Source organism: Xyrauchen texanus, chromosome 20 (assembly GCF_025860055.1).
Source record: "Xyrauchen texanus isolate HMW12.3.18 chromosome 20, RBS_HiC_50CHRs, whole genome shotgun sequence".
Lineage (NCBI taxonomy): Eukaryota > Metazoa > Chordata > Actinopteri > Cypriniformes > Catostomidae > Xyrauchen > Xyrauchen texanus.
In genome coordinates this window covers 18568401-18592473 of record NC_068295.1, presented here as the reverse complement: position 1 = coordinate 18592473, position 24073 = coordinate 18568401, and the positions used below count along the sequence as shown (strand labels likewise).

Sequence of the window (24073 nt, the reverse complement as noted above, 5' to 3'; positions counted from 1 at the left end):
ACATACTTTTCTGTGAGATTGTCAGTGCATGAAGAGAAATGAGACACTTCACACCTGTGATATTCCTGTGATGTTTAGAAGGGAAAGAAAAAAACTCTAATCGTCTGTAATCCTTTTAATATGTCTCACACTTTCCTTTTGCAATACACAATTCACAAGTAAACCAGTTCTGCAGTCTGCGGCATTGCATAATAGCATCGGTTTCAGTTTTGAAATCAGAATTAACAACTTTTTCTTGATGTTTGTTAATTGAAGGCTTGACCTTTTTTTTTTTTTTTTTTTTACACATTTTATGAATGATAATGGGCCTAAGTGTTCTGCCAGTCTGTGAAGTCATTGAAATTCTAGTGCTTATTGTAAAGAACGTAGCCTACATTTTATTGCTCTGTGAATTTATGAATAACTGCATGGTTCTAAACTCCTCTGAGTACTTATGGACTCAGGTGAAGGCAGGCATATTTTAAAAATGGGTGGGTGGGTGGTGAATTGTCTCCTGCTTTTGTTCTATTCAAAAGGGGGCTTGTTCCTCCAGGACCAACCCTAACATTTTAACCAGGGTTGTAAGCGCGAACGGGATTGACATTGGAGACTGACTGGCAATGGGAAGAGAGGAGGGAATAAGAGGATAGCCAGTCCAGCAGCACTGTGTCTTGAAGAAAGATCATCAGCACGGCAAGAGATTCACTGTCCTGCCTACTCTGACTGACGTTCACTCAGGAGTCAGACTGAATGATCAAGGGGACACGCGTGGATCAAACGTCAAAGGATTCCCCGTTGGATCTACTTCTATTGCGCTACTAATAGACAGTGCTCACCTTTATCTGGTCAGCATAGGACTTTGGGTTTTCTTTTTTAAGTCTGCATTATAGGTGCATCTACAGCTCTTTCGGTAAAACTTGAAAACTATTAAGTTTTAAATGCTCTAAGTGTTGCGTGAAGTGCACTTATTCGTTATTCTTGTTCTCATGAAGGAAATCCAGTTACTGTTTTTACTTGTCAGTGGTGTCAATCTATAGAGTCGGCGTTTTGCCCCAATTTCCGAGCAGATTTTTTTAAATTTTTTAATTTTATTTTGCCAGTTGATCTGCTCATCATATGTTGCGAGAGACAATTTGGATGCCAACGCGGGACTTGGTACATTTCAACTGGGAAACCTGTTTTTTAAAATCTCCGCAAATTGCATAAATTTGCTCCGGTAATTTTTTTTTCCGCTGAGGCCCGTCCCCTCTAGCAACATGAGACTCATTCCATCACGACTGAGTTATCTGTGAGTATATTTCCTTTTATTTTCACGCATTAACTATTTGCTTTGATTTCAAAAGACTAATGTAAGTTTTGTTCTCTTTGCAGATTTCTTCACCTCTTTGCGTTTTGCTACTATGCTCAGGTATGTGCAAAATATTCTTATTACTTTTACAACTTGATATGTTGATGTATTATTGTTTTATTTAGATCCATCTTAAACTATTTCAATTGCATTTATTACTAGAGATCGAAAACTATAAAATACTGGTACTCCAAACCCCTATTTTCTCTCGATTTCTCTCTCTCTATTTTATGTTAAGATTATTTAATAAATAGAATGCGTTCGCAAAAGTGCTTTGGTCACATAGCCTATAAATTAGATGTCGCTAGTTTATATTATGCAAAAGACTATGTTGTTCTGTAGCTTATATAAATATACGTATGTATATTTGTATGTATGAATGAAAAACAAACAGTTAATTTAAGATGCACTAAATAGTGAGAAGTGTTGTGTTACACGTTCTTATCAGATGGGTATCACAGTAGGCGCAGTAACCTGGCAGGTAACACTAACATATTGGCACAGGGTGCGTGGGCATGAGCGCGTGAAGTAGCCTATGCCAGTGTTGAGTCAGTGATGAAAGATGTCGTGGGGACATAATAACATAAAAGGCACTAAACATTTATAGACATGTCCTCTGCGCTTTAAATAAATCATAGGCGTCAATAAGAGAGAGGGCTGCACGTTTAGAACAGTTTTGGTAGAAAATTTTGTTTTTTTGCACAAAAAAATAAATAATTTAAGCCCTTATTGACACTTGTCAACGCAATACAAAATTCTCGTTAATTAAAAATGTCAAGCGCTTTCTTTTGGTATTAAACGAATAGGTTATTAATGCCTTCGAAAGCATTAATGTCTAATTTCTGGTTATACGGAGGGTATAGCATAATTTATAGGCCCATATCCACGAATGATGATACAATTTCTGCAGGTATTGATTTTATGGTATTTAATTTCTGACAGGTAACCATTCAGTCCCCGCCTAATTTTACACAGCATGTGAGTGAGCAAAGTAAGGTGACTGACCGGGTCAGCCGTAGACTAATCCGGACCTACCAGCTTTACAGTCGAACCAGTGGAAAGCATGTGCAAGTTTTGGCAAACAAGAAAATCAACGCCATGGCCGAAGATGGTGACGTTCATGGTAAGAGCATCCTCCTTATTTATATTACACAAACACCCTGTTGTGATGGGATGATACGTTTTCCATTAGCCAATTTTTGTTATGCAATTCTTTGCACATTGGAAACATTGTTTAAAAAGGCTTTTGCCTCTTTATTTGTGGATATATGTGATATAGTGGGCATCTGGTCATTCGTTGAGTTAAAAAAGCAGTGGAGTGCAAAAAAAATGTTAAATGGATTGTAGATTGTTGAAGGCGATTCTCTAGAGAGACTCGCGGGTCTGGAAGAGCCATTAGAACTCATCTTACTTCAACCTTCTGAACATTTCCTTAAGAACGTTCCCCTACTTTCCCGTCCAGTTTCAAGATGAAAATATGTCTAGCCGAATTCTGACCCTTACGTTTGCTTATACGGACATTCACTACGGTTGACATAGATCTGTAAACCGTTAAAACATTTATTATTCTATGAAACATCTATAGATTTTGTAACAATTCATTTTCATATAGATAAACATTATGAACAATATAAAACAATTGATTTCAATTGAAAATATACTGTTTTACTCCACCTCACTTAGATAATCTCTCTTATTTGTAGCTCTCTATTATGTGGTTCCACCACATAAAAGCCCAATAATTATCGGCTCTGTTGTGGTATTTTTAGAAGGTTGGCTCCAGCCCTGCATGGCTTTGGTGACATCCATGTCACCTGAGCATGTTGTAGAGACAGCAGGGCTGTTAGATCAGGCCAGTGCCTTGCTCCAGCTCTGGGCTTGTGGTTATGCTCTTCACCAGCACGTTATCTGACCCCCTTCATTTGAACCATAGCTCTTTATGATCACTCATGGTATGGGGGCTGAATCAGAGAAGGGTTGCAAGTGCAAGTTCTTGGCATGGAAAACATACATCATGGAAAGCTGAGTTTTCCAGCTAACACTCCTTAAATGTTCTTATCAAAAGCCTTATTGAACTGTTAGTATAAATCCATTCTATTACATTTAAACCTGCCTTCCATGAAAGTGTCCATGAAATATTAAACATTTATTTCCTCTTTTCAGCTTGTTGGTATGTGAATGGCAAGTGATAGCAATTTAAATATTGTTTATGTACTCATATTAAAGGTTAAATGTCAGGTAGTGCACATATTTCTATGTCACAGCATCTGATCATTTTGATCTTTTCTTTCTACAGCCAAGCTAATAGTGGAGACAGACACATTTGGGAGTCGAGTTCGAATTAAAGGAGCTGAAACAGGCTTCTACATCTGTATGAACAGAAGGGGGAAGCTGATTGGGAAGGTATGAGAAAAGGATAATCATTTTCCTACTGGAGTACATATTCTATTACATAAACAGTATATGCATCACTGATTTTTGTTGGTTTGGTTGCGAAGAAATCTTTAGGGATAATTCAGAAATCTAATTTACAATTGATTAACATCACTCGAATAGTCACATAGACAACCTTATTTGCTTGCAGATCTCCAATATCATCCTTATCAAGGTGAAATTTCAGGAAATCAAATGAGCATTTGTCAAAACATGTTTTTGTTGGTTAGTGGGTACCAGACTTTTCCCTATTGATGCAATCGGTAAAATCGAGTGTGAAGAATAGGATCATTCTTCCTTTTTTAGCTGGCTACTCTTGTTCCAATGTGGATTTGTGCCTTCTCCTTGCTGTGAATGGTAATAAAGTGGGACGGTGGTTCGGCCCCCACCTCCCAGCACCCTGCCAGGTGGACCATCTGCTTGGCACCCGTGATCTTATGCTATCTGACATACTGGCCACCCAACGACAGCCTGCATGAGAGTTTTTTATGTTGTTGTTTTTTATTGGTTGATAGGCAAACTTTTTTTCTGTTTTGGATCTGAGATTTTTAACAGGCCATTTTGTTAAGAGGTTGGGGAAAGGTTTGGACTCCTGGTTTGGCTCATTACTGCATTTTGTACCATTGCATTGGCCAGATAACATCTAAAGGTCCCATTGTTATGAGAATAAGAGGATGCAATGCCTATGTTAGAGGCAAAATAAGAAAGGCAAGGGAGTTATTTAACCATGTGCAAGAATCTTCTTCCAAATAAGATTCCTATTTTCCTGAATGCACATTAATGAGTTATTTATATTGTTTATTAGTATATTAATGGAATATGTTCTGGATTCAACATTCTCGAGGTAATGTCTGTTAAAGATTTTAACTTAAGGCATTAATGCAAATGGAAGGTAATGATTTATCTCATGGGATGAATCCGCACTGGTGATTTCTGTGGTCATTTCTCCCTCTTGATCTTGGATCATAATGACTTAAGCACATGCTGCATGTGTGTAGGGAAGCCCTATGTACACTGGAACAGACATTTATCCAAATATGTTTTAATAAGCCTCATATTTCTCACCAATAATAAAAATAATAATAATAATTAAAAAAAAAAATCCTTATCTCGGTAGCTAAAATTTGATCTTTGTCTTGTCTTTACAGAAAAATGGTCATGGGAAAGACTGCATTTTCACAGAGATAGTACTGGAGAACAACTACACAGCTCTACAGAATGTGAAGTATGAAGGCTGGTACATGGCCTTTACACGCAAAGGCAGACCCCGCAAGGGCTCCAAAACCAGGCAACACCAGCGGGAAGTCCACTTCATGAAGAGGCTGCCCAGGGGACACCAAATCGCAGAGCACAGGCCCTTTGATTTTATCAACTACCCTTTCAACAGACGGACTAAACGGACCCACTACTCAGGAGAGCGTTGAAGAGCGAAGCAGGAGAAAAAGAGTGAGAGACAGCAATTGCATTCTCAAACAATGAACAGACTCCTCTTGTGGACTCCTAAAGACATTTTTTGGTACTGAGCAACAATATACCTAAACTTTAGTTTTTTAAGAATTTTCAAAAGAAAACAAAAAAAAAACAAACATCACAAGAAATCTATTTTTGTACCCTGACTTTTAGTACTGACCTGTGTAAAAGTATAGAAAGGGAAGCACGGGACATGACTTAGTAGTGTGTGGATTTCACCCATCTTTCTCTCGTTTTCTGGTTATGTTTCATTTGATTTGGATGTGTTAGAGTAATTTATAACTCTTTGTATTGCTGCTCAAGGGGACTTGAAGGGCCTGAGAGAATGCACTGACAACAGAAGGCTGTATTCGGTTACACAGTCAGCCCGGGCACCTCTCGACCACCCAGCGTTAAGATACCCAGCTCATCTCTGTAACCTCTCTGGTTCTTGATCCTGGAACTCTCTAGAGATAAAACATGGTTAAAGCAAACAGAGCTTTAAATACACATTTAAATGTGGCAGCTATATTTTGATTATCACATGTTTCCTACCGTTGTTTAAACTGTATATTTCCAAGGTGTATTAATGTATTGTATGAAACTGTAGGAAAAGCTTTTGTCGTTTTTGCATTTTGTTTGTCTGTTTTTTATACAAATATAAATATATTTTTATTTGAGGATGTGTAAAATACTTTGAATGATGGAAATATTTATTTAAAACGTGTAATAAATTTACCTTAGGATACTGATGCTCAGATTCTCTTTTGTCTCTTATGTTGTTTCTTCTTGCTTAATGGATTTCAATCCACAATCCTGATAAGCAAAATTAATTTGAATAACATTCCACTGCATCTTTAAAGAATTTATATATATATATATATATATATATATTATGTTTCAGACCTATTTGACATTGCCAAAGGATGCATTCAGCTGATGTGTCTTCTAGAATTGTTTAATAGCTGATTGAATGGCCTCATCCATAGAAACTTAGGCAAGTGAGGACTTTGAATGAAACAACTTGTCATTATGTAATTACATCATAATAAATACCACCATTGTTTGCGTAACCCTTCTGGTTAGTGACCAGTACAGAGTGAGATGGAGATCCTCACTCTCACCCCCCAGAATGTCTGGAATGGCACATCTCGGGTCAACAGCTCAGTAGGACTGTCCCTCTAGGGGGGCTTCACTGTTTGGTCTCTCCTCTGGTTGAACTGGACACACTGCGGCTTCTCGGCCATGGCTCCTCACCCTCAGTCAGGTGTTTTTGTTTAATCTCAGACTTTTAACTCCCTGTAGCTTAATCTGATCGGAGGGGTATCTGTTTTGTCCGAGCAGGGTGGTGTGTGTGTTTGCTGATGGGGTTCCAAGGAGCCGAAAGCCAAGATCAGAGGGTAACATCAAGTGAGAAAATGCGCACAGGGATTTGTGGTCTGAGATCACTATCACCTTCATGCCTGTGAGGAGAGAGGTTTAAGATTATTAATGACTCTTCTAAGATACACATTACTGCAGTTATAATGCTACATAAATTATGATCAGAAGAAGAAATATGGACCCAACTGGCAGTTTCTTAAAGATTTTCCTATCCCTTGTTAATCAAATTAATTGCATCATAAAATGTTTAATTTTTCAGTCAAAAATCATCCTGTAATTGGTGCTGGCATGACAGAAGTCATGCATCACTTAAAAATGTGTAACACAGCTATATTAGTGAAGGCTGGAATAGTTTTTTTATGGTGCACTATGCCATGTGTTCGGCCTCATGCTAGTAGCTCATCCAGGGTGCAGAGGTCAAACCCCTAAAAAGGCTAGTACCTCTGAAAGTTTCTCTGACTTTCCAGAAGGTAGACATGTCCAGTTCCATTCTGCACTGGGACAACAGTGCAATCCAATTCACATTAATGACAAAACTGATTTTGAAATTTCAAACAAGCTACTTGTGTGACAAAAAGGCACAACTAGATTCTAAAACTGATAGACTAAAAGGGCAGACTGAAGGTTATAATGCAATCCTTAATTTAAATAAAGGGGCTGGTCTTCGAAAGTTGAATGCTTTACTAACTTTTTAGTTAAAGACACAGACAAACAGAGACATTCGAAAGAAAGAGAGATAAACCAAAGTTTATTAAAAGGGATTTGGGTAACTTCATCAACAAATGGCATACCAGCAATATTAAACTCTGTGTATACCCGTAGCCAACAAATTGTTACATGTTTTAAGGAATATTCTGCGTACAATTCAAGTTAAGTTCAATAGGTAGCATTTGTGGCATTATATTGATTACCACAAAACTTAATTTCAAATTGTCCCCCCATTTCTTAAAAAATAAAAGCACAAATCTGGGTTTCAGATAGATAATCACAATGGAATTAAATTGAACAAACCTGAAACGTTAAAATACTCACTGTTTCAAAAGTATAGCCACAAGATGTAAACAATATGCATGTTAAAATGACTCTACTAGTGTGATAAAATCGCTTACAAACCTTTTCTGTGTACATTTATATCATTGCCATGACACCATAATGCTGTAAACCCTGTAATCCTGCAAAAACGAGGATTTAAACAACTTGAACTAAAATAATAGACCCGCTTAAACAGAAGAATTCATGTTTTTATGAAACTATATGCTTGACATTTCTGCCTTTAAATTCTCCCAAAAAATTGGCCCCATTCACTTTCTGTTGGAAGTGCCTTACTGTACACTGTAAAAAAATATATATATTTTAAATTTACAGTAAAAATAATGGCAGCTGTGGTTGCCAGAAAATTTCCGTAAAAAAATATGGTGACCATCTTTCAGGCAATACGGGTTGTCATGTTGATGCCAGTGTATGTTATGGTTCACTACTGTTTACATTATTAAATTATATAATCTTAATATACTACCATTCTGGAACTATAAAATCCGACCAATTAATTCACATGTAAAGACAAAAGACACACAAAACAAAACACCATCAGTGTAACACTTATGAGACTAAAATAATGCAATAAACACCTAAGACCCCAATGTAAATAACTTAAATTAGAAATAAGAAACATAACTATTCCTATATAATATAATTGAATGTGATGGTTCATGCAGGGACTTCTGGGAACGACCGATTATTGTTTTTACCATAATTTTAGCAATAGCTTATCGTATAAATTACAATTTTTCATCATATAAATTCTTACTGTTAATTATACTGTAAAAGTATAATTTGTACATCCAATATTACAATATTTGATGTATTTTCTTATATAATTTGTTTTACCGTACATGTTAAGGTAACTACCCATTAAAGTTTTTTTACTGTAGCATTTTTTACATACATTTATCGTTAAAATCACAGACATTTTTAAAGTGTAACTTAGATTATTGCTTTTTTTTTTTTTTTAGAAAAGAAGGAACAAGTCAAAATAAATTATTGTAGAAATCAACATTATGCCACAAATGCTGTTGATTGAGCTTAACTTGTTTTGAGAGTGGATTATTCATTTTAATGTCCCGAAATGTCCCTAAATAATAATGGTAACACTTTACAATAATGTTATAAACATAATATTAGTAAACACAATAATAAACATTAACAAACAATAACTTAACAGCATCTGTGAATCTTGGTTAATGTTAATTCAAACATCTACATTGTTACCACTAAAAGTTGTATCTTCAACATTCCTTAATGCATTATGAACTAACAATGAACAAGAGTTTATTCATAAATTAACATGAACTAAGAATAATACATCCTATAAAATAAGTATTGGTTATTGTTAGTTCATGATACCTAATGCATTATCTAATGTTAATGTATACAGCCTTAAAGTGTTATCATAACGGTAATAACAATAAAACATTTGAATCTTTTGTAGTTTGGTCATAGTGTTAAATGAAAGAACGACCAGTGACAATTGACTCCCTGTGTTTTCACATTGACAATGCCTGCTATTGATTAACAGACCTTGATAATTTGCCACGACTATTCCGCATTATCAGGCCTCAGTTTCCCTTGAAATTTGTCTCCATGACCATAAAGTTGTAGGAAACCCAGGGGATCCAGCAGGTTGTGGGAAAATTCGCACCTTCTGTCCAGCTAGTGATGCCATGCAAATGAAAGCAATTTCACTGAGAAAGAGGGGATGCAAAACTGCTTTCATCCATTTTATTGAGCTGCAACCATCATCCTTAACCCCTGATAAACAAACAGGGCTACCTTCTTAATTTGATTAGGGAGCAATTTAGACTTGTACAAGGCCCCCTGCTGCACTGGCAGAATGGCAGGGGTGAGAGAATGGGATGACCCAGACCTCTAAGCTGCCTTTACATCACATTCTACATAACCCTGATCATAAAATCCTTCCTGCAAATTGGAGCTCAATGGAGGAAACATGGTTTAAAATGATGCATATAAATCCACTTCAAGTGCTCTTCTAGTACCCATTTGGATGGTTCACAATGAACAAGCAAAGTCTATTTGATAGCAATTTCTAAGTTAAACCTTTGGAATAATCTGCTGATCTGCTGCTAAACTTTGCATATGCTGATTCACTTTATTAGAGAGTATATTTGAGATTTGTTACACCTGGGAAGAGTAGTATGTATTTAAAAAAACTGTAAGTAAATATGCATGAATAAAAATTGCACAAAAACTCTCATTAACCAGCTGATGATTACAATAAGGTGTGCAAAAATGCAAAAGCATTGATCTTTTACATTTCAAACTTAAGATCTAAACTTTTAATTGTCTTAAAAATTGTATCACTATAAGAAGCAGAATATAAACACTTGCAATTATTATATAGCACACAAGCCTGCAGCCAAATTTACATTTTACATGCAAACATTGTTCAAAGAGAAGATGGGACTCAACAGTTTGGCTGTTTGTATATGGAACATATGGAAGAACTGTTGACTTTTCCAATTGAAGCTGTAATCTTTTGTTTGCCTATGCATTTCTAAGGCTGATTGTCTGAATGATCTGAACAATTACAGGCTAAATGTGTTTGCCAGCCACATAGAGCACCCTGCACCCTTCTAAAAGATAAAAAGGGAAGATTCCCCCTCCTTCTTCATTTCCTTTCATTCATGTCAATTCAGCTGGAAAGCCAACCATACATGATATTTTAGAACTTGTATCTGGGACAGTTATTCAGAGAAGAAGAATTTCAGAGGTGAACTCATTAAGCAAGGATGTAACCAAACTTTTAGTGAACAAACCTTAGCATGGACAGGGGCAAAAGGGTAAAAAATGGCATGTTTAAAATGGAGGAGGACATTGCGGTTTCTATAGGGAATGACTCTTGCACATTGGCTTCTGTGAAATAGAGAGGAATACCCGGTTTGGACGTCTATTTTACCACTGAGAAAGCTGATCTTCAGAAAGCAGACTATATCTCTGCTTGGGTGCGGCAACAAGTGATTGCACAAGCTCCGTCTCACTCTCTCTCTCTCTCTCTCTCTCTCTCTCTCTCACACACACACACACACAGATCCCTCCGTCCTTGTTTATCCAATAACTTGTTCGAAACAGCACAAGCCTTGATACTATTTATGAAGTGACATTTTTAAATTACTAACAGAGGCTTGGACACATCATTTGTTTTGAACCAGCAACGGCAGATTCTGATCGGAAGCGTACGAAAGTATTTCCATGCCCAAATGCTTTTTATGACCGTACTCAGTTTTTCCTAATTTTTTTAAATTTACTTGTTCATTGAACTGTTGTATGTAAGCAATATCACACTCTCAATCATGCTATATGGCCCTAAATCAGCTCTGCTCATTGCTGCGGCCGAATCACAGCAGTATATGGTATATATATATATATATATATATATATATATATATATATATATACCATAATAAGGAAGATTCCTGAGAAATGCAAGCTTGTAGTACCACCTGTTTACTCCAGAGGGCAGCAAGTGAAACTTCAGCTGTATGGGCAACGTGCAGTTTATACAGTGAAGAAAACAACCCTTCAGCAGACACACAACACAAACATTACGTTCTTGCAATCAAAACACTCGATGGAGCGCAAATTGAAACTAAGGGATCTCAAGATGTGTTCTAAGTATTAAACTATATTTAACTTGACACAGTGACCTAAAAATGTTATGTTTATGATGCAACGCACCCAAGACGCTACATAAAGCATGTATGATGCAGGTGTACATTGACGGGTCCTTAAACAAGCCCTCATAATAAATTTCAAACTGATTGACAAATTCACTTGTGAAATGGATTGCTGTGAACTTTATATATTATTTTATTCAATAATATGGTAGTAAACAATACACTGTATTCATATATTTTGTTGTCTTATCAATGATGAACTCTTCTGCCACAAGAATGTAATGCATTTGAATTATCTGAATATATATATTAAATACATATTTAAAGATAACTATGTATAATTATTGCATCATTATATATTGAATAATTGTTATATGAGGGGCTTTCTCAGTAAATATTTGTATATGCGATTAAATGTGATTAATCGTGATTGATTAATCGTGACACCATGTAATAAATTCGATTAAAAATGTTAATCGATTGACAGCCCTATATATATATATATATATATATATATATATATATATATATATACAGGGTTGGGGAGTAACAGAACGCATGTAATGGGATTACGTATTTAAAATACTAAATATAAGTAACTGTATACCACTACAGTTACAATTTAAATAATTTGTATTTAGAATATAGATACATTCAAGTAGTATTTTGATTACTGAAGAGATTACTTTGTATTTTATTGTCATTTGTTTCATTTAATATTTAGTTCTTTCAGATGGAAAACATTTATAGGTATAAATGATGAGATCCAAAGTGCATTTGAACAGCGGTGAAACACTTTCTTATGATGTTACATTCATATGAGCAGACAGAGAAGTAAGGTTTGAAGTAAGTTTGGAGCAGAAGAAATAGAAATAAAAATTGTGTAAATGGTCTGCTTTACGCTAAGATAAAATGCTATTTCTAGCCATTTTACATGCACATGTTAACAGCCACGATCATATCGTTTATCAAGAAAATTCACGTTGGATCATAATTTCTTTTTTTCTAGAAAGACCTTTGATATTAGGGCAAAAATATTATTATTGATAATCATTTATATATTGTTTTCCTGTAAAAATATAAAAAATCTTTAAAACAAGATCTTTTTATCTTTTTTTAGAAACAACACTGCATAAGATATTTAGGTTTTTCAGATAATTTATTTTTAACACGTTTATGTTGTCTTACTCTACTGGCAGACCTTTTATAGTCAAAACAAGAGGAAAAAATTTACCAGTGCTGAAGAAGTAATCCAAAATATTTAGAATACATTACTGACCTTGAGTAATCTAACTAAATTTTTTACAAATTACAGCATGTATTCTGTAATCTGTAGTGGATTACATTTCAAAAGTAACCCTCCCAACCCTGTATATATATATATATATATATATATATATATATATATATATATATATATATATATATATATTATTTTCTTTATCACAAATAATAGCCTATACTGTTATATTTCTCACAAAAAGCACAATGGTAATACACTTGTATATTTATTTAATTTTAGACATGGTCTGCCATGTTTTTGACATGTGTCATATAAACCCATGGTACTTTTTGAAAGTACTTTGGAGTACCATGACAGTACAATGAAATATGAACATGATCAATCATTCAGTACCATGGCATTACCCTGGTAACTTGGTGCACAGTGCGAAGGCGTGATGAGAAAGTGCGAGAACGAGGCGATCGACTGTGTTCCGCAAATGCTACAGGGTCCTTTAATAACTTAAAACCAAAATCTTTCTAGCAAGTATTTCCAGTCATGCAGCTCCAATCTACTTGAATGAAGAAAGACCAAAATATCAAAAATGGTTGGTCATGATTACGATCAAAGTACATAATTAAAATCAGCAATAAAATATGACAATACTGGAATTATACATTGTGATTCTTTACCTCATATTACACAAAAAATTACATTTTCCTGCCTTGTATATCTAACTCGCATGCATGTTCTAGAGTTGATTGACAGTTGATGTCTGTATCAAAAAGGTGATTGGCTCTTTAAACTGTGAGGCGGGACTTCCTTTCTTCATCCACTGACCGTTGACTCAGAGCTCCTTGGCTGAGCGTTCCAAATTCTCTCATTCACTTTAATAGAAGTGACCCATCTCTGCAAAATAATCACTGGTATAACATACAAGAGTATGGGGAGCCATTGGAGCCCCCTAGGGTACAACGGTGCCCCCCTAGGAAGTTGGTACCCAACGCAGTCTGCGTAATATTCGTATAGGGAGCTGTGGTACTGTGGTAGCCTAATGGTATTTTTCTGAAAGTGATTAGTCTAATCGCTGATTAGTTTCAACAAAACCAAACTGGCTTTGGCTAAACCAGACCCAGAACCAGACAGCTTCTTCAGTTCATGTCAGTATTCTATAAAAGACAAACTGAAATTAAATCACTGAGAGTGTCGCGACTGCTCCCATTATAATTAATAAATCTGTCTAAAATAGAGGTACAAGATGATGGAAATGCTGCAGCAATCAAGTATTATTCTTTTGATGAACTTAAAACACAATACATGTAGTGGACTTTTTATCTGACCTGGTACTTGTCTGAGGTAACGCCACTTCGATGCTCCGGGGTGAATTCAAAACTGCATTTATTGCTTCTTTGAAGGGCACTGCCATGGGAGGGGATGCCACTCGAAAGCTCGTTCAAAATGAAAGTGAGAAATTTAATCTTTTCTCGGAGGGCCCTTCTGCAGTTAGTGAAGGGTACTTTCATACAGTAATGCCATGTTTCCTTCAGAGTACCCACTTCAAGAACTCTGCACTTCGGAGTGAGTATATGGCATAAGGACGATCACTTGCAATTGGAATCCACCCGGATCTGCTGTAGCACGTGCTCTATTTTTGAGTGTAGTTTATAATTTAGTTATTTAAATTTCTCGCCTTTTTCTGGACAACCAAAAGGCTTGCGCCCCTGCTCCACCCATTCTGTGCATGTCACAGGGATAAACCCATATCAGTCTACCACCAATCAGAATATTGGAGGATGGGGGGTGATCAAAACGTCTTGTGACATGCATAAATTATGCCCTCACTTACATACCCAGCTCATAGGATATATACAGGTTTGGGAAGGTTACATTTTTTAAGTATTCTGCAACAGATTACAGAAAACATGCTGTAAAATGTCAGTTGGAACATATTCCATTAGATAACTCAAGGTCAGTAACATAATCTAAATATTTGGGATTACTTTTTCAACATTGGCAGATTTTTTCACTTCTTTTGACTATTTACTTGTTTATAAAGTAAGAAAATACACTTCACTGTACTTTATACATTCTCTGAAAAAAAAAAAGTATTGTAGTACTAATGTGCCCTAATATCTAAAATCTTAGTAGAGAAAAGAAGTTATGCTCAAACGTGAATTTTCTTCATAGAATTCATTTTAAATATAATCTCACCTGGTAACTGATGCATGTAAAGGCAAGAAATTGTATTTTAGCTTAGTATAAAGCTAAATGTTCACATGGCAATTTACACAAGGTTAACTATTTTTGCTGCACAACATCTTTTTCTGGTCGTATGTGGATTCTGTTCATAGAATGAGGTAAAATATATATTGTATGTAGCTTTCTATACAATGTTAAACAATGTCTTGTAAAAATACCCTAACCGCATAAGAAACATTGACAAGACATGCACAGTAATTGTGTATAATATTGGATATATGTTTCATCTTTCAAAGCATTTCTAACTGTTTTTTGTTAACAGAAACATGATACCTCCCAAAGGAAAGTTTCTCAATGATGTCATATTTTCACTTTCCAGCACTTTTCTTCAGTACTCAAATTACTTTTTGAATGTAACTGTATTTATTGTAATGCACTGACTACCAAAGATTTAAATGTAACTGTATTGGAATACAGTTATTAATATTTAGTATTGTAAATACGCAATCCTGTTACATGTATTCCGTTACTCCCCAACCCTGGATATTTTGATATGTACCTTTCTAAGATTCTTTAAACACACTCAGATAGTTTGCCTTATAAGAAAATTCTGTCATCATTTACTCACCCAAACATAACATTTAATTGCTTTCATGAAATATAAAGGGAGATTTTAGGCAGAATCTTAGGGACTGATATCATCAGTCACCATTCACTTTAAAAAACATGCAATTAAAGCAATCCATGGAAGAAGAAAAAAAGTAGTACATGTTTGGAACAAATGAGGGTGAGTAAATGATGACAGAATTTTCATTTTTATGTAAACTTTCCCTTTAAGACACAAATGGCCGCTTATCGTTCAGTTTAAATATATAAAGCAATCTCTTTACATTGCACAGTTGCTTTAAAAATGAGCTTGTTGGGACTCAAGTTTATAATAGTCACCAGTGTAATTTTGCAAAACAGTGTATTTATAATGAACCCTGTAATCATTCCTAATGTTGAGTCCTAAATACAACTGTTGCTGTAGGCAAAAAGTTAAGACTGAGGTTTGGGAACCAAAATTTCTTTAGAAATAGGGAAAAAGAGAGTATATGGCTGGAAAAGAGGTAATATCTGTGACAGCGCATTGAACTAAACTCGGCCCTGTAAGGGAGAGAGAGAGAAAGTAAAAGAACACAGAGGCCTGCGTAACTTGGTCACCACACTGAATGGGCTAAGGTCAGGCCACCTCTTTGGTTCAAACAAAGGCAACCACCAAGTACTCGCATTACTGACAATCACATACCATAACCTAGGATCAAATGGCCCCATTGTGGCGCTAATATAAAAACATGTTGTACAATGACAAGTAGTGAATGCTTACATGAGATGGGGTCCTCTGTCAATTACAAGAGTCTTGCCTGCAAAAAGAAGAGGAAGAAGAAAAAACATCAAGGCAATTGAATGTGCTATATAGTGAGGGGTGGACAAGTTGAGTGATTGGAGGAGAGGCTGAGTGAAGAAAAGAACAAAATTGCATTCCACAAGCAACTGAGCATGTCTTCAGAGAAATAAAGTCTAAAGAGGCAGAAAAGATGAGAGAGAGGAGAAAACGAATAATAACAAGCCTGAATTCTGTGTCTGAACTGTTTGGTAAATGTGTCTTTTAGTTGAACTTATAAAATCTTTCACACATCTATGAGTAAAAAGGTAACATTTATTTCAATCTTTTATAAATTCATGTCAAATACGTATTTTATCTTTCTGTTGTGCAAGTTCACATTGGGGCTTGGTTGGAGGTGACAACAAACTAAATTAATACACTCAAAAAAAATTCTATACAAAATAAACTTCTATATATCTCTTGTCCCAGTTTCAGTTTTTCTGTACCAAGAAAAAGCCGTCTTTTCCATTTTTTATTATAAAACAAAATTATTTTGACAATCATTTTATAGATTACACCAGCAAAGAACCAATTTCAAGCTGAGGAAATATTGTTTTTAGCTGAGCATAACTAAGAAAAATCTATATTCACTTAAAATTTTCATGAATATTTAGGATTTTATTAATGTTTATGACATTCCTGAGCCTGAAAATCACAATTTTAAAATAGCCTGATATATTGACATTGCCATCCCACATATTCCTTGACAATAGGGAATGCTGCATTTTTTTTTTTAATTTATTTTATTAAATACACTGGTGGCCAAAAGTTTGGGATGATATACAAATCGTGCTCTTATGGAAAGAAATTGATACTTTTATTCACCAAAGTTGCATTCAACTGATCATATTAATCATTAATCACATTGGACATTAATAACGTGAAATATTACTATTACAATATATATATATTTTTTTCAGAATTTCTAAAACTACTTCAAAGAGTTCTCATCAAAAAAAATCCTCCACGTGCAGCAATGACAGCTTTGCAGATTCTTGGCATTCTTGCTGTCAGTTTGGCCAGATACTCAGGTGACATTTCACCCCACACTTCCTGTAGCACTTGTCAGGCACTTCTCATTCACCTAACAATCTAGCTGATCCCACAAAAGCTCAATGGGGGTTAAGATCCATAACACTCTTTTCCAATTATCTTTTGTCTAATGTCTGTTTCTTTGCCCACTCTAACCTTTTCTTTTTGTTTTTCGGTTTCAAAAGTGACTTTTTCTTTGCAATTCTTCCCACAAGGCCTGGACCCCTGAGTCTTCTCTTTACTGTTGTACTTTAAACTGGTGTTGAGCGGGTAGAATTCAATGAAGCTGTCAGGTGAGGTGTCTATTTCTCAAACTAGAGACTCTGATGTTCTTATCCTCTTGTTTAGTAGTACATCTGGTCTTCCACATCTCTTTCTGTCCTTGTAATGGGGCTTTTCCACTGCACGGTACATCTCGACTCGACTCGACTCTGCTCGCTTTTTGGGGGATTTCCACGGTGGATAGTACCTGGTACCTGGTACTTTTTTTAGTACCACCTCGGTTGAGGTTCCAAGCGAGCCGATACTAAATGTGACATCAAAACCCTGCAGATCACTGATTGGTCAGAGAGAATTGTCACTACCAGTGTCACTGGATTTTCAACCATCAAACATCAACCCACCAGTTCTAAAGTTAGCAACAGCTATAGCAGTATAATTTGCTCAAGCGACTTTCAAATTGTAAAAAGAAATGGCTGTGCGCAACACCATGCCATGGTCAATAAACGAGGTGCAGACGTTCTTCTCGTTAGCGACGAACAAAACGAAAATGTCTTTCAAGACATTTTCGTGTGTCTTTCAAGACACTACCACCGGACCTACCATCAGTGTAGAGAAAAGTAAAAAAAACTTAAATGTGACTACAGAACCATCGAGGAAAAGTGGAAGTGGTTCGACCAAATGGACGCTATCTAGAACGGCGAGCAATGGAAGGGAGAATGCCCTGGACTCAGCCACGGCTGGAGTCCACGATGGAGGATGGTATGTTAACTCTATACTCTGCTTGAAAGCTTCACTTTTAGTTGACCAGCTACTGGAAAGCTTGCTTATAAAACAGCCAGGCCAATTTAACTGTTACACTTGTGTTAAATCACCATGCAACAACTGGTGTTGGAGTGATGGCTGCTGGAAATGGGGTCTGTCTAGATTATACTTTTTTCGTGATGGTGCTGTTTTTTTACATCAGTAATGTCCTGACTATACTTTGTGATCAGTTGAATGCCACTTTGGTGAAATAAAGAACCAATTTCCTTCCGAAGCAGCAAAATCTGTACATTATTCCAAACTTTTGGCCACCAGATGTTGATATAATACAGTATGACACTGTGCTAATGTCATAATACTGACCTACTCTATATGATATGAACAGTGTTGGGTAAGTTACTCAAAATTAATCAATTTCAATTACTTATTACTTTTCTTTAAATGTAATTAGATTACAGTAATGATTACTCTGTAAAAAAAAGTAATCACATTGCTAATTCCTAACACTTTTTATTTTAATCAAAATAATATCTATATTTCCTCCTCGTTCATTGTTGCATGCAAGTTATTTCCTGCGTCCCAATTCTACTACTTACAGTACACAATGCCCTTAAAGTGTGTACTCATTTTGTAATGGAAAAATGTCTCTTAAGTGTGTAGCAAAAAGTGTGCAAGTATTGGGACATACTATATCATCATAAAATCGCATCTTGAAACCAAAGATCCCTTGGGCGAACCGTATCCACCAACCTGTCAATCATTCTTTTACAGTTATTATGACATGCAAGTTACTGGTTTCATGTTTACTATGATTCATTCATTATTCTTCATTGCATTTAATTTACGATATCCTAACATTTTTCCAACCGCATGGGAGAAGAAACAGTGCATCGTTGAAGATCTGTCAAGGGGTGTTTCCTGTGGAGGGCCGCTGATGTTTAGATATACTGCAGCATGTATAGTAATGTATATTTAATGCAAATCAAAATTTTTCCAATTGTTATGTCTATTCAATGTATGATGTGCAAAATGTGTTGCAGTTCTTCCCATAACGCCTGCACCCCTGAGACTTCTCTTTACTGTTGTATAGATGGTAAGATGAGGATTCTTATTCACTCAATAATTTCCGATCACTGTAAATGGAGAGCAGATTGATCGTTTGCAATTTATTGAGGTGGCGAGTGTTTTCATCCAGAAACAAAAACATAGTAAGTAGTTCCTCTTCACAGTGTTCTACCAAACTTACAGTATGTCACATTTAATGCTGATTTTATGTAATAAAAACATGATTATGAACTTATGATGCGGCATCGTTCTCACTGCAATGTTTGTAGTGTTTCACGTATGACAATTGTGGTTCTAAAGCAAACGGTCAAACTCCTCTTCTGTCGAGCATGGGATTGTGGGCAATATTAGCCGTAAAAGTGTTCACAGATCCACCCTTCGAAAATCTAATGGAAATAGTAGACCATCCGAGCAATTTTAGGACACTCATCTCAATACACTATGGTTTGAGACTCCCTAATTCTAATCACGGACACTATTTAGGGCAGATAAGGTGCAGATTAGGATGCAGGGGGCTCTTTAGAAGGCATACATGCTTCAGCTGTCACATACATGTAATTCATGTTTTGAATTCTACATAAATAATACTATTTAAGAAATGTGTAACCCAAGTAATGTACTTGATAATTGGACTGGGTAAAAATATAGATTTACGATGCATCATGACTTCATTTGAATGATCTTGATTCTTAAATAACAAATCAATCTTTTACTCTATGCGCAAACCTCCACAATGTAAGTAAATCACTTGGATACACAACCACATTTTGAGCTATGCAATTAAAACTGTCTGTGTTTCGCCACTAGCTGGCAAATATTCAATTTTCGCTCACCAGTGATTGAGCAGTATTATATTGAAGAAGAAATTTGGCACAGAGATCCTTTCAATGTTGAAAGTAAATGTTTGGTTTGACTCGTTCTGTGTATTGTGTGTGTGTAATATCCTCTCCAAAGAGGAGATACATTTGTCATTGAATGATGTCTATTTTAATAGTGAATATGTTCATTATTTTAGAAATAAGTGTTGAACTGTGTGGCATCAAATTCAGTGTGTTTGAAAACATCCCTTCCATCAGCTGCATGCTCCTGTGTTGTTGAAAACTGTTAAGTGTTCAATTTAGGACAATAACACACTTTGAAAATATATACACTACATAGGGGTGTAAATCGGACTTTTCATCATGATACGATCTTATATCAGTTCTCTTGGCCTGCGATCCGATATTTGCAAATACTTCAAAGTCTGCCATTATACAATTTCGATTTGTTCCGATTCACGATATTCTGATATTATGTGCCTATTTTACACAATCAGTTTAAAACAATTTGCCCTCAAATGCAACCAAATTATAATTTGAATATTTTATTGAGCTCTCTGAAAAGTGCAAATTTAGTATCCACATTGGGACATCCACAACAAAATAAGGTACTTCAGATATTGAAAAAAATTATACAGATAACTTCACAAATAAGTGATCATCAATCATTTGATTACCGCTTATTTTTCAGAATATTTCAGGGTCAAACATTTTGAGTAGCCTTCCACAAGCTTCTCATAATAAGGTGCTGGAATTTTGGCACATTCCTCCGCTTTTTGAGTTCTGCCAACAAATGTTCTATCAGATTGAGGTCAGGACTTTGTGATGGCCATTCTAATACATTGACTTTGTTGTCCTTAAGCCATTTTGCCACAACTTTGGAAGTATGCTTGGGGTCATTGTCCATTTGGAAGACTCATTTGCGACCAAGCTTTAAATTCATGGCTGATGTCTTGAGATGTTGCTTCAATATATTGCATAATTTTCCTTCCTCATGATGTCATCTAATTTGTGAATTGCACCATATTAAAAACAACGTCACACATGAGTAATCATCAGTCATTTGATTACAGCTTATTTTTCAGTTTAATCCAATTCATAGTACTTACATACTCATGACTTTTTTCCAACTATCCATGCTATTCGTGGTTTTCTTGGCTACTTCGACAGTTGTAATTAAAAATTCTGTTACTGTTATCTGGGATAAATGTTAGTAAGGGACTAAGGCTGTGGATGTGTAGATATGTAAAGTCATACAACTGATTCTAGTCCTGAGTAGGTGATTTCTCTTTCCCTCATTAATGCAGTTCAGAATATCGGTGTTGTCAAGATGTTTCACATGATAGTTGAACTGCTCTATGGTCATTTAAAATGTTAGCAAAATCTCATGTAAAATTAAAATGGGTCACATGCGCAATGACATCGATGTAAGCCCGAATTCATCGTGCATATGAGCCGCTCTGCATTTGTCAGAAGAGCTCAAATTTTAAAGAGTGCCCGGTTGACGTACTCACACTGATCCTGTTACTGGAGCTCAGGTTTCGCCAGAAGCCCGGTGGACGTGAGCGCCTGGAGAGCATAGCACAATTTGGTTTCACAGACTCTGCCCACATCCTTGTCCCACATGAAAAGCATATTTAGCGTGCATAAAGTTAAATTAATGTAATATGGTTGCTTCATCACTTGACAGAAATGTGTACTGACGTGGCTGACATGAGAGTATTAAAATAAAGGTGCATCTTTAAAAAAAAACTTTCCATATCACATTGTATCGATAACATTGGATCGTTGTTTATTGGATCGTTGCATTGATCCAGATCAATGGATCGTTACACCCCTAACAATACATGGATGAGTGCAGTGTATTGTGTAAGTGCATAGTGTATAGTCAAGCCAATTCAAGTACATTTTATTTGTATAGCGCCTTTCACAACACACATCGTTTCAAAGCAGCTTTACAAAAGATCAGGCATTAAAAGACGATAAAGCTAATGTCTATAATGTCGATGAATCATCATTGTGTAATTAGATAAAATATGATTGTTTATCGTGTTTAAAAATAAGTAATTAAATAGTAATTGTATTAATAACCCCAGTGAGCAAGCTGAAAGCGACTGTGGCAAGGAACACAAAACTACATAAAATTTTGATTAATGGAGGAAAAATAACCTTGGGAGAAACCAGCCTCACTGTGGGGGCCAGTTCCCCCCTGGCTAACAGCATTAATATAATGTAAATATTACTTATGTATAGTTAAAGTCATGGTTTAAAATTATTAAACTAAGTAAGTGTTAAGGGTCAGTGTTTAAACATCGATTTTGTTTGAACTGTAAGATTAATGACCAATGACTTTGAAGTCCATCCTGGATTAACTGCAGAAGTTCACATAGGTGCAATTGTCCTTGTTAATTGGCTGATGAAGGCTTTTGTTGGCAATTGTTAGTCTATGTATTCCATTTCAAGATCGTAGTCCATCAATAGACCGAGGTGATCAGGGATCAGGGATGTGAAACGCAATTCAAACAGGCCGGTAATTTTGGTGAGGTTCAGTGTCGTCCATCTTAAATCCAAGGTTCAAACAATGGCATATGAAGTATCCCATGTCTTATGGTTAGAGTTGGCATCATATAGTGTGAAACGCTGCCACCTTTCTTATAGAGAGAGTACCGATGTAGCACTTGTTCTACATATCATTGTAAATACTTGTAAATAGTACAAACTATGCTCATAAATAACAAACATGTAACTAATATATATATATATATCAGTACCTCACAAAAATGAGTACACCCCTCACATTTTTGTAAATATTTTATTATATATTTTCATGTGACAACACAGAAGTAGTGAGTGTACATCTTGTATAACAGTGAAAATTTGCTGTCCCCTCAAAATAACTCAACACACAGCCATTAATGTCTAAACCGCTGGCAACAAAAATGATTACACTCCTAAGTGAAAATGTCCAAATTGGGCCCAAAGTGTCAATATTTTGTGTGGCCACAATTATTTTCCAGCACTGCTTTAACCCTCTTGGGCATGGAGTTCACCAGAGCTTCACAGGCTGCTACTGGAGTCCTCTTCCACTCCTCCATGACATCCCAGAGCTGGTGGATGTTAGAGACCTTGTGCTGCTCCACCTTCCCTTTGAGGATGCCCCACAGATGCTCAGTAGGTTTTAGGTCTGCAGACATGCTTGGCCAGTCCATCACCTTCACCCTCAGCTTCTTTAGCAAGGCAGTGGTAGTGGTCGTGTTTGAGGTCGTTATCATGCTGGAATACTGCCCTGCGGCCCAGTCTCCGAAGGGAGGGGCTCATGCTCTGCTTTAGTATGTCACAGTACATGTTGGCATTTATGGTTCCCTCAATGAACTGTAGCTCCCCAGTTCCGGCAGCACTCATGCCGCCCCAGATCATGACACTCCTACCAACTTGCTTGACTGTAGGCAAGACACACTTGTCTTTGTACTCCTCACCTGGTTTCCGCCACACACGCTTGACACCATCAGAACCAAATAAGTTTATCTTGGTCTCATCAGACCACAGGACATGGTTCCAGTAATCCATGTCCTTAGTCTGCTTGTCTTCAGCAAACTGTTTGTGGGCTTTCTTGTGCATCATCTTTAGAAGAGGCTTCCTTCTGGGATGACCAATTTGATGCATTGTGTGGCGTATGGTCTGAGCACTGACAGGCTGATCCTCCAACCCTTCAACCTCTGCAGCAATGCTGGCAGCACTCATAAGTCTATTTCCCAAAGACAACCTCTGGATAAGCACATGCACTCAACTTCTTTGGTCGACCATGGCGAGGCCTGTTCTAAGTGGAACCTGTCCTGTTAAATTGCTATATGGTCTTGGCCACCATGCTGCAGCTCAGTGTCAGGGTCTTGACCAGGCGAGGTTTTGTTTATTCAGTTGCCATGACAACTAGGTTTGCACATACGCGCCTTCCAAGGACTTCTGAGAACATAGCGCGAAATTGTGATGCTACTGACCGGATTGGGCAAAACTGTCTGAATCCATTCAGAGCAAGTCATCAGAATA

At 36.4% G+C, this 24073-nt stretch overlaps 1 protein-coding gene across 1 annotated transcript; it reads left to right on the top strand.

Annotated features, from left to right (window-relative positions):
- Nucleotides 1–671: 671 nt before the first annotated feature.
- On the top strand, nucleotides 672–5947 carry LOC127660621 (fibroblast growth factor 8). Its single transcript, XM_052150964.1, has 5 exons — nucleotides 672–1267; nucleotides 1351–1387; nucleotides 2270–2450; nucleotides 3624–3730; nucleotides 4909–5947. Exons 1-5 carry the CDS (start codon nucleotides 1236–1238, stop codon nucleotides 5182–5184), a joined length of 633 nt encoding a protein of 210 aa, XP_052006924.1. The 5' UTR covers nucleotides 672–1235; the 3' UTR covers nucleotides 5185–5947.
- The last annotated feature ends 18126 nt before the right edge of the window (nucleotides 5948–24073 follow it).